We start from the raw sequence: 11,418 nt of genomic DNA on the forward strand, positions 1-11,418 counted from the left end.
CAGCCTGTGGGTCAGCTGCACAAACTCGTCTGTTTGAACTGTTTCTGCAGTTTTAGTCTCTTAAGTTATGAGCAAAACATACAGATTGATGTACTGCAACTTTCTACACACGATGATGTCAGACTTGCACTAGTGTGGGTTTCAAACAGGTTTCAGCTTATGTTTGGAAACAATTTGTTAATGCTCCTGCTGACAAAGGAGAGAGTAAAGACAGTTGAACCGTTAAAGCTAACAAAAATCATTAGAGTGCAAGTTGTGGCTGTGAAGCACTGAGAGGAGAGAGAAGAGAGTAAAGGAAAAAGTTTCTTATGCAGAGGCAGTAAAGAAGGATGAACAGATTAGACACTAACGTGGGAGAATATAACGAAGAACAAAAGAGCAGCAAGATCAGAGAAATGTGTGGAGAGAGAAGAAGAAATTGGCAACCTTTTATAGCAGGGGTGATAAATGCAAAATCTGAGGTTAAATCTAAAAATGAAAGGATCCGATACTACTAATAATTTTAATTCTTCAGTGGAATGGGAGAAGATTTCAAACAGTTTACATCAGAATCAGAATCAGAAATACTTTATTGATCCCCGGGGGGAAATTATACAAAAGCTACATGGCCACTTAGTAGAAGAGAGAAACCAGACGAGGTGATAGATACCTGAGTCAGATTTAATATGGATATAATAGAAAAGTTTATTAATAAAACAAGACAAGGTATAAAATCAGCTCCATTATTAATACTGTCAACATTAATACTAGACGTTCAAAAGCAGATGGGGAAAGAATAGGAGAAAAATAAATCAACAATGGCAACAGTAGTGGGATAAGACAACAAAAGGATGACATTTACACTCAATCCAAATGAAAATAGGTATGGAAAGAAGTAGGGGAACTAACAGGAAATAACAATTAACAATAAAGCCTGCAAATTTGTCTGGTTTCCAGGCTACTTGCATATTTCACTTGATTCTAACTTGCACTCTAATGATGAAGAATTGGACACAACAACCTTAACTGTACACTTTTTTTTTTATCACAGAGAAACATCCAACAGAAAATATCCAGAAGAGAGACAATGATCCCACAGTTATGGTATACTAGAGTGTGGAGGGAAGAAAATGGCTATTTCTTACGTGAGCAACTGGACTAATTACACCACTTTAAAAGAAGTGAACATTGAAGAGGGCTAAATCCAGAAGGAGGCAGTAATGCAACACATCTGTCATCACAAGACTGTTTCTTTACAGCAGTGGTTCCCAACCTTTGTCTTAAGGACCCTATTTTGTCATTGTATACACAGTGACGACCCCAATGCCCCCCACCCACATACAATTACAAAAAAGGGGGGAAAAGTAGCCTACTTCTTTTGAAATATCTTCATGTATATTTCATTATATTCCTTGTATAAAAACAATAACATCACCGAACAATTAACTGTTCAATTAACCGAAATGGTGAACTTTATACCTGCAGGAAGTTTGTGTAAATGTATCAGGCGGTCGCTTATTTACGGTATCGTTGTTTGACTGCAGGTTGGCGTGACTTCTCCGTGACAGTAGGTGGCGGTAAAGCGCCGGGTGACAGTCATCGTTTAACACCAGAAGAAGTGCTAGTTGCTAGTCAGCTTTTAGACTGGAAGGTGAGACAATTTGTTGTTTTATGGCTGTCACTCTGCGCTTTTCACCCACAGGTTGTGCAGTGTGTTCATCGTTATAGTTCCGATAATGATGATAGTGTATGTTAGTTTGAAATGATCCGTGATGAAGAAAGCTCGTTTCGAAGTTAGCTAGTAAGCTAACTGTAGCTAGCATCTCGTTTGTATACTGCAGTGAGAAATTATCCACCGTCGGCTAAAGCAGGATTCACTTCATTTCTATCATCTGATCGAAATGTACATCAGTATGTTCACATTTACAGGATTTGTATTATGTCAGAAGGTTTACACTTTGGTTTTTATTTAACCAGGAGAGAATATGTGATCTGAACGTAGATGACATACAGTGGCATATACTAGTGGTGTGTTTTTGTCTCCTTGCTCGTTGTTATGCTGTACATAACATTATAAACATATAGCGTTAGTTTGTAATAATGTGGACTCATGAAGATAGCCGTCACTTAACCCTAGGAACCACTTTTCATAACAATGTCCGACTTTTTCTTTTGGTCTTTTCAGAAACAATGGATCAGAAGATTCCTTATGATGACTACCAGCTCCCAGTAGTATTCCTGCCTTCCTATGAGAACCCACCAGCATGGATACCTCCACAGGAGGTATGCCACACATTAGTAGAACCACACTTGATGGAGTTTTCTCAGTTGTCATGGAGACAGCACAGATGTCACCACAGGCCCTGAGTGTTTGGTCACATGATAACAGGGGTGGTAACCCCTGTCCCTTTTTAAAGATGTCATCTAGTGTTGGATGTGAATGGCCTCCTTGATCTTTCTCTGGTGGTCCACTGACTCCTGGTCAATCACTTTGATCCCTTTTCCAGTAGATGTTTTGACTGGTTTTGGTGGTCACAGAGAGCTTATGTTCAATTCAGTGAGGACTTTTTTGTCAAACTACTGATTCCAAGATTTCCAATATAAAGGAATTAACTTTCACGCTCACTATATGTAACTATTCTGCTTATTCACCTGTTTGCAAAGATCTCTGAAGACTCTTGCAGGGAGATAAGTCTTATCAGATTGCTTGTAGTAAATCAAAGTGTGTAAGAAGAGTCAATCTCACAGAGTCATATTGGATATCATGCCACCATTCTGCAAGTACATTGTCAGCCTTTCTTTTTCTTTTTCAATGTACATTTTTAGAGGGTTCATCAGCCTGACTACAACAATGAGCTCACCCAGTTCTTACCTCGTACCATTGTGTTGAAGAAACCTCCAGGAGCTCAGCTGGGCTTCAACATCCGTGGGGGCAAGGCGTCGCAGTTGGGAATCTTTATATCCAAGGTGTGATTGTGTGTGTAACCCTGCTGTTTGGTATGGCTTTTACTGGCATCCATACTTGTTGTGCTGTGGACTACTTGTTTGCGTTTCAAAGTTTACACATTGTGATTTCTAATTTCTGTGTGTGTGTGTGTGTGTGTGTGTGTGTGTGATGTGTGGCAGGTGGTCCCAGACTCAGATGCCCACAGAGCAGGGCTACAAGAGGGAGACCAGGTTCTTTCTGTGAATGAGGTTGATTTCCAAGACATAGAGCACTCAAGAGTAAGTCAGAGATCCATACAGATTTCAGTCAACACATTATTATTCAGTATCCATCTATGTAGTGGAAAATTAGTGACATTATTACAGAGTTGGTGTTGTATACTTACAGTAAAGGACATTAAAGGACAGGATACTTACAGTAAGTAGTGACCACTTTGTGGAGGCTGATCGGGATCCGAATAAAGAATATCAATGTGAAACAACTTCACATATGCAGCATTGGCTGCTCTGTCATCTTCACTGTAGTGGGGACATGTTGAAAGTGTAGCTTGAACAGATATGTAGATGTATCTAAAGTTTACATGGTCAAAACATTGCTGCATAGACATCTGATGTTAAACATGTATAGCATTAGTAGTGTTGGGTCTCTCTCAGTGCTCCGGACCTGATCTTATCTCCCTGTGAAGCGCAAATATCACATACAAATGATGCCTCAACAAATTCAACAAAGTTGCATTGTTGCAACCGTTTTTATTGGTGAGAGCCCTCTAATTGTATTGCATAAAGGTAATTTCTTCTTCCTCTTTAGGCTGTAGAGATTCTGAAGACTGCGCGAGAAATACTGATGAGGGTTCGCTTCTTTCCTTACAGTAAGTCTTAAAATCATATCAAAAGAATCACGACAATCTCTACATCATGTAAATAGATTCCTTATTCCAGACTGGACTTATGCTATAAATTTGTTTTACAGTTTACCAATTTTAAGATTGATCTATATTTGTTGAGAATATGTATTTCTGAATATAAGGGTTTCTGGCTTGAAACTTATAATTTAATCATGGCACATATTCCATCTATGTGGAGAGGAATTCAGATGAAGGAAATCATTAAAACACATGCACAATTTGGTTTAGAATACAGAAAGTGTAATTATTCATTTGTGCTAATGGTTTCACCGTTTTCCCATCTTCAATCCAATGTCTGTGACACAATTTATGTTCTTTTTATTTTAGTATTTCAGTATTTTACATTCACTATGCAGTTTGTCTTTAAAGGCGTAATCAGTATTTTATGACCATAGATAACAGATAAGTTATTGTACAGTAAATGAGGTGTTTGACTTGTATACGTAACATTAGCCATTTGTGTGATCCTTGACATAATTAACAATATTGGCCTGCTTTCTTGCTTTGTTTAAAAACATTGTTGATGCAAACAAACCTTTAACAGCATCAGAAGATATAAATAGTAAAGATTTAGCTGTTGTGTAGTGTTACTATCAAGATAAGATAAAGTAGAACGTTTTGGGCTTAGTTCGGTCGTGATCCATTTTGAATTTGTAACATGGATTGTGCCTTTTGTCATCACCAGTATGCTAATACTACAGTATATGTTATATGCCTTAGCAAAATGAGGAAAGCTACCATAAAGAACATGTTACAGTACCCACATGATGCTAAGATAAGATCCCACAACAGCTTTGGAGTCGCTGAATTAGATCATACTGGTAGGAGATTATATAATGACATCCCTTTCAGTATTGTACCGTCGTCCTCTGTGTGCTCTTTTATCAGACTACCAAAGGCAGAAGGAGAGGACTGTACATTAGGTGGCAGCAGAGAGCGACAGAGAGAGAGAGAAGTGGACACACACCTCACTGCACGTCATTACCCTCCTCCCACAGACTCTGGCCTCCATTCTGTCTCAGCTTCAAGATGACTGATGTATGACTAACAAGACTCATTCAAAGTCCTCCATGTAAGGACAACGCATGCTCTGTTATATACTCTGTCTCCTCTCTCACCCAGATAATCTGAGCACTCCTTAATCTACTGTGATACGTGGTGATTTCTACTCTATCAGGATGTATTCACACGAGAAGCTTAGTGGACTTTCTACTTTATAAATTATGGAACTGATACATATTTTCTAGTCATGCTTAACATTTATAGACCCAGCATTATTTAATTAAGCTTTGCCTTCAAGTTCTAATCACGTTTCTACTGTAGTCTTAGAAATATATTTAAATCAAGTACAGAGTAGCTCTGTGTGTGTGTGTACTGTACACATTTGCCTTGATGACACTGATATAAAGTAGAGACATATACACACAAACACTCAGTTGCTAGTTTATTAGGTACACCTAGCTAAAACTAATGCAGTCCAGTACATCAGCCCAGCAATAAATCCTACTATCATGAAGGTTTAAATGTTCACTCAAGATCCACTTACTAGCTTTACCTGGAGCTTTTAACTGCATATCACGGTTCTAATGTTTTTTTTTTCCTAATGTTTCTTATATTTTGTCCACCCCTTTTATATTAATGAGGGAAGACTAAATATTACAACTCTAAAGTACCACAAACTGCAGCCTCCAGAATGAATCAACACCTCTCTTAAAAGTGTTGCAGCAAATACTGAACACTATAACCTTCATGAAGGATTTATTGCAGCACTGTTGTATTAGACTGCATTGGTTTTAGCTAGGTGTATAGACATCTAAAAAAGGTACATATGACCTGGATTTCAGTGCACACTGACACATAAGTTGATAACATGAGACAGGGCCTTATACATTGTAAGAGCAAATAATAGTGCAAGACTTCTGGTAGATTTTTTAAATATCACTGATCTAAATATCACTGTGAATCTACTGAACATCCAGTTTTTAGATATTTTACAAAAAAATGTTACGTAAGAAATATCAAGTTGTGTAAATATATATTTCAGTGACTGCTATTGTGGACTTTTTAATACTGTCAAGTATTAATTTTGTTCACGTTTCATATATGATGAGTTGTATATAAACTGCTCCTTGGCTGAATGATCTTGTGGTTATTTAATGTATAAACTGTAAGCCTGTAATGAGAGGTTTAGATGACCCTGATGTTAGCAGGATTTCATTCCAACTGAAGGCTCTTGTCAGATACTTTCATCATTCTGGTGCTGCAGTTCAAGATGAGCTAATCGGTACAATCAGCAGATACAAGCTTTGGCCGTCAAGAAGATCTGCATCCATTGGAAAATCAATAGAAAACAGTTGAATACCTCTGGATGATGTTACTGCAGTATGCTAGTATACAGTAAGTTCATTTGTTTTAAACATCTGTAAATAGCTGCCTGTTGCGTCTCAACACTCTTATCCTTTTGTACACTAATCATTTTCATGAAAGGAATAACTTTTGGATTTCCATCAGATGAACTTTATGAGCTTAAAGAGTTTTTCAGCATTTTCACATTGACAAGGAAGAAAGAAATAAAGTTTTGAACCACAGTAACCTTTGTCTCCGTCTTTGTACTTGAAGAGCCTGAACCAGAGCTGGAAATGGACCGGTTTGCTCTGTTTGCCAAACTTGTTCCACTTTGTAGGTCGGTTTCTCTTGAGACCGATTGTCATCTTAAGAAGAATGCAGTCAATGACAGTGATTACCAAAGCATGTTAACCTTGTGGGGTTTATTTTTTTTAAAAACAGTCAGAACCATGTACATGTAACGTTCTTCACTTCAATGTCTTCAGAAGAAAAGCCTGCAGGGTGTCAAATAAATAAATAAAATAAAATAAAATAAAAGATCCTTTATGGTCCTTCAGGTAAATTGATATTCAACTGACAAAATACAAACCTGGTATGTACATTTTACATGTTATTACAACCCAACTAGATTTTCATTCTCAGAGATCCTTGAGTGCCAACACAAGTCTCAGGTCTGTTTAATTTATAAGAATTTGATTTTGAACTTTGATTACAAAACATCTGAATAAATACAATAACCTTCCTGTATTACACATTAAAGGCAGAAATACTGCATAATTACTCACTATGGACTAAACGGTACATGTACTATATACTAACATATAATATTAACTAATGGTTAGCAATAAAATGTTCACATTTAAATACAAAATCATTAGCAAATGTACTGATAGTGAAGTGTTCTTTTTGTTTTGCATTAAGTTAAAGAACTTTGTATTTCTAAAAAGGTCGACGCCCCGAGCTGCTGCTCAAACCCAGAACCTTTCACCATAATGGGCTTCAGTTTAACCTATTGATGATGTTAATGTTTTAACAGTGTAACTAGCCATATCTATGGGATTTAACAGAATAAAAAGATGAGAAGTATGTCCAGTTCAGGCTCGCATAATTTTGATCTGACATTCAACAAAGAAAAAAAGGTTACGCCAAAACAGTTTCTTATGTTTTAAAGAGCAAGAGAGTGAACGTGGTGTCAGAAACCCGTAACTTCACCTACCTAATCTAATTTCCATTCACAGTCACTTGTTAAGTCCACTAGTGGACAACTATACTTCATTTTCTCATTTAAAATGTACATTTTACATGGCTGCAGCTAAAAAAAAAAAAGGCCCATTGTAATTGTAGTGCTATAACCGTGATACATTCAAACCCCAACACCTCTAAGACTGTACATTGTAAAAAAAAAAATAAACATTTAAAAAAGCACGGTGGCAAACACTGGAGAGATGTTTAGCTTAGTTCAACCTGGAGTGAGGTGAATGGCAACTTGATCTGCGCTTGTTTCTGTCTGATAAGACAGCTGTAAACACTTCATGCTCTTGCTCATCCCCAAAAAAAAAAAAAAGGCACGGCGATTTGGAAAACCGGATAAATCACAAAAAGTCGGAGGTCTCAAGTCTGAATTTGTGAGTATATATAGTCCATCCCAGTCTCTCCCGCCTGGCTACCCTTCCTCCCGTCACTCTGATGCGATTTAGCTACTGTCCTCGCTGTCCGCCTTGGAACTCTCATCCACGTTTTCTAGCGAGTCTGCTCTCTGTAGCGACAGTTCGGCGGGGTCCATCATGGGCAGAGTGTTCTGCTCTGGGTACAACCACGGCTTCTGGTCTGGAGAGTTCTGCTGTTTCCACTCTGGGTAGTTCTGTCCCGCCTTGTGTACACACCTCATCACCTGGAAGGAGTGGGCCAAAAGAGGATACGATTATCAGAGGGCTGCAGTCTGACAATGAGGATCGTACCGCACCTTCACTCTCAGTCAACAAAGCTGACGATAAAGCCGGTCACACAATACTGAGTAACAGATTATGTGGCGAGCGGTTACATGAGTCAGCCTGACTATTTACAGCTCTGACACACACGTTAAAGTTAAGTGTAACATATTTGCAAAAACTAAGATATTAACTTAAGTAAAGTCAAGCACTCGAACAAAGGCCTTTACGTTCTCAAGTATGAAATGGTGATCTTGTCATTACAGGACACATCGATTCTTCACTTCACACAGATGTCAAAACTGACACTGTTTTGCTCCACAAATCTGGTTCCTCAAACAAAACCGTCAGCTTTGACTGTGAATTAGGTACCAAGTTTTTACATTTTAAAGAGACATTTTAAACTGATGCCCTTACTGTTTAACTGTTTACAGTATGAGCTCCTCTGTCAGCCTGACTTTCATACGTTTATGACAATGTAGGCCATTTTATTTATTTTTTTATCTGCCGTAAGTAGTTCTCTAGTCTGGAGCTGAAACGATAAGTAGACTAATTGATTAGCCAATTAAATCTGCAACTATTTTGATAATCTAATCATTTTAGAAATGTTATAAGTAAAAATGCTCAAATGTAAATAGTTGCTGGTTTTTTTAGCCTTCTGTAATAGCAAACTGAATATCTTGAAGTTCTGGACAAAACATCACCTCGGCCTGTAGGGAATTGTGAAGGACATTTTTCACTCTTTTCTGACACTTTACAGACAAAACGATGAGTTGATTAATCAACAATGAAAATAATAGCTTGTTTAGGTTTAAGCAAGCAAGCACTCCTCCAGCAGAAAGCAAGGAGAGTCTTAACAACAACTTTATCAAAACCTGCTCCAAACTGCTAAAATGTACTTTGGTGCGTTTTGTTCATTGCTATTCCTTATTAGAGGACCACAGCCAGGCGAAAGTAGTATCATATTTGTTTTACTTACAAATTTGTATTTATGTTTTTTTTATGTAAAACACACATTATTTTCATTCTCATTTTGAATGTTCACTACTTGTGAATTGTTATTGCCTTATAATGTTTCAGTTTATAGAAGTCACCGTAAAGAAGGTCAATGTTTCCGTCTCTCGATGGCAGTTCCTCTCACTCTCACATTCACAAACTTTGGTCTAAATTGTTTCAATCTGCCGTGGATATGAAACCTGGGGAACGAGTTCTTCAACAGCTCGAGCTGAAATACCCCTTTGTCAGCAAACTTACCAGGACAGGCCCTTAAATTGGGTTTCTATGGTTACCATTGTCCTTTAAGACACACGAAACCCTCACTCCCTTATGCGAACACACCTATTAACACGCTTTTTAATTACCTCGTGGACACACACACACACACACACTGTCAGACACACTGATACACTGTTCATGTATTTTTAACCTTATCACTTTCTGCTTTTAACAAGAAGTAAAGAAAACTTTCACTGAAAAGACAGTGTTAAGTTACATACCCGTGGAGCGAGAACTTGAGAAGCTTTGTTTACCACAACCTTCGGAAGAGAACCTGGAGCAAAGAGATGAACTTTAGACACAGCTCTAAAAATGTGCAACAATTCTCAGTTTTAAAAAGGACGATGTCAGTGTTGGTTACGGTCTTACCTTTGGGGTCAGCCTGTGAGAGGTATATGAAAGTGCAGCTGTTTGGTCCTGTGGACTTGATCAAGTACCCAGTGAGGATGGAAACGGCCCTCACGCGGTCACTGCGAGGAGGGTATTTCTGTAATTGAATCAAAACAGTTTGCAGAATAATGAGAAAAAACTACCATTTTAACTAAAAATACCTCTTTCTCGACGTTGGACAAGGGATGCAATTTGGACACGGGACACTATCATCATGGCTAAGACAAATGTAAAGATGTTGTAGCTGTTCAACAAAACATTAAGACAACAGGTGGCAGAGAAATGCAGAAATTTAAAGACAGTGGCTGCTTTGTGCCTGGGAGTGTGTGGAGGAGGTGGCGTACCGGGTGTTTGACTGAGAAGTTAACGATCATGTACTCGTCATCCATCACCTGCCATGAACGCAGACTCACCACGTCCCTGTTCTTTATCGGCTTTGGGCAAAGCCCTGCAGAGAAAAAAAAAAACACAGACATAATAAAAATCAGGTTATATTATGTTAAGACTTCCTTCCTTATTTCAGGTTTTCACTGTCACAACCTTACACTCAACAAGTGCACCCTTGTTGTGACAATAAATACACTGGTGGCCACTTAGTCTTCATCCCAGAGGGCTTCAGCAGCGTAGAAAAGTGTCGACAGAGGAAACGGACATTTATGTTTCACTATGACTCAAGATAAAAGGTCAACTTTACTCTAATTTACAGCACTTTTATAGGACATAATGCTTAAATAAAACATTTTAGTGTCACATAGACATGTTGTTCAAGAACCTGGTCAATGTTCATTTCTTCAAAACAAATTAGAATCAGCACTGATTTTAACGATGTGGTGTCTTGAAATAGTACCATTTCTTCCATATAAAAAAGTTAGTATAAAAGACTATCTTGAGTCAAACTCTAAATATGCACTTTCCCTTTTTAGCATGTTTGTATTTCTGGTGTGTAACAGGTGAAGCTGAGTCAGGCCTACACTGTAAAGACTAACACGCAGAGCAATGTGGTATCACATTTAACAGATAGGAGTCCTCACATGAGTAGTATCCCACATCAGCATTAGCAGAGAGCCTGGCAATGTCATAACTCTCCGACATGGCGAGGTCCCACACCTTACGGTACTGGCCATCATGAAGGACGTCGTACATGGTGGCGGCTGACACATCATTGATTGTCATTTTACACTGAAACACACACACACACACACACACACACACACACACAAAGTGTTATCAATTAATAATTAAATAGGGCAATGCCAAGTTTACAGTAGACTACCCAGAGACTAGTGTGATGTCCTAATAGAGTTGAGTTCTTCTAAACATGGTGTAAAGTGAGTGTAAACATGGACCTACCTTGATCTTGTGGATTTTAGTTGCGTTTCCTTTATTTGCAGGAACTTCGATCCAAACTTGCGTCCCATGTTTGTCATCATACTTGTTCACCCAGTTGTCCGTTGACAAACACTGCTTCCTGAAGTCTGCAAAGACCGCCTCATCGGGTAAAATACTCGACATCTCTGTGTATGTTAAAAAAAAAAATCTTTAAAAAGTATTTCTTCTTTCTGACGCACAGATGAACCCGCTCAGTCCCGTGTGTGTGTGTGACCTGGTCGACTGAAGAGATTTGACGCTTCTGTAGCTGTGTGCCTCTG

At 38.4% G+C, this 11,418-nt stretch overlaps 2 protein-coding genes across 3 annotated transcripts; one reads left to right on the forward strand and one right to left on the reverse strand.

Moving 5' to 3' along the window:
* Positions 1-1,588: 1,588 nt before the first annotated feature.
* On the forward strand, positions 1,589-6,413 carry pdzd11 (PDZ domain containing 11). 2 transcript variants are annotated; one of them, XM_070913061.1, is made up of 6 exons: positions 1,589-1,630; positions 2,165-2,262; positions 2,806-2,946; positions 3,106-3,204; positions 3,734-3,794; positions 4,719-6,413. In XM_070913061.1, exons 2-6 carry the CDS (start codon positions 2,170-2,172, stop codon positions 4,751-4,753), a joined length of 429 nt encoding a protein of 142 aa, XP_070769162.1. In that variant the 5' UTR covers positions 1,589-1,630; positions 2,165-2,169; the 3' UTR covers positions 4,754-6,413. The 2 variants fall into 2 exon arrangements, with proteins under 2 accessions (XP_070769162.1, XP_070769163.1); XM_070913062.1 differs by lacking the exon at positions 1,589-1,630 and having other exon boundaries at positions 2,158-2,262.
* A 166-nt stretch (positions 6,414-6,579) lies between these two features.
* stard14 (START domain containing 14) lies at positions 6,580-11,385 on the reverse strand. The gene is made up of 6 exons (XM_070913060.1): positions 11,120-11,385; positions 10,801-10,948; positions 10,114-10,217; positions 9,749-9,866; positions 9,601-9,653; positions 6,580-8,067 (listed from the first exon to the last, which is right to left on the reverse strand). The coding sequence occupies exons 1-6, from the start codon at positions 11,279-11,281 to the stop codon at positions 7,870-7,872; spliced, it is 783 nt and encodes a 260-aa protein (XP_070769161.1). The 5' UTR covers positions 11,282-11,385; the 3' UTR covers positions 6,580-7,869.
* Between the last annotated feature and the right edge of the window lie 33 nt (positions 11,386-11,418).

The sequence above is a fragment of the Enoplosus armatus genome, chromosome 10 (assembly GCF_043641665.1).
Source record: "Enoplosus armatus isolate fEnoArm2 chromosome 10, fEnoArm2.hap1, whole genome shotgun sequence".
NCBI lineage: Eukaryota > Metazoa > Chordata > Actinopteri > Centrarchiformes > Enoplosidae > Enoplosus > Enoplosus armatus.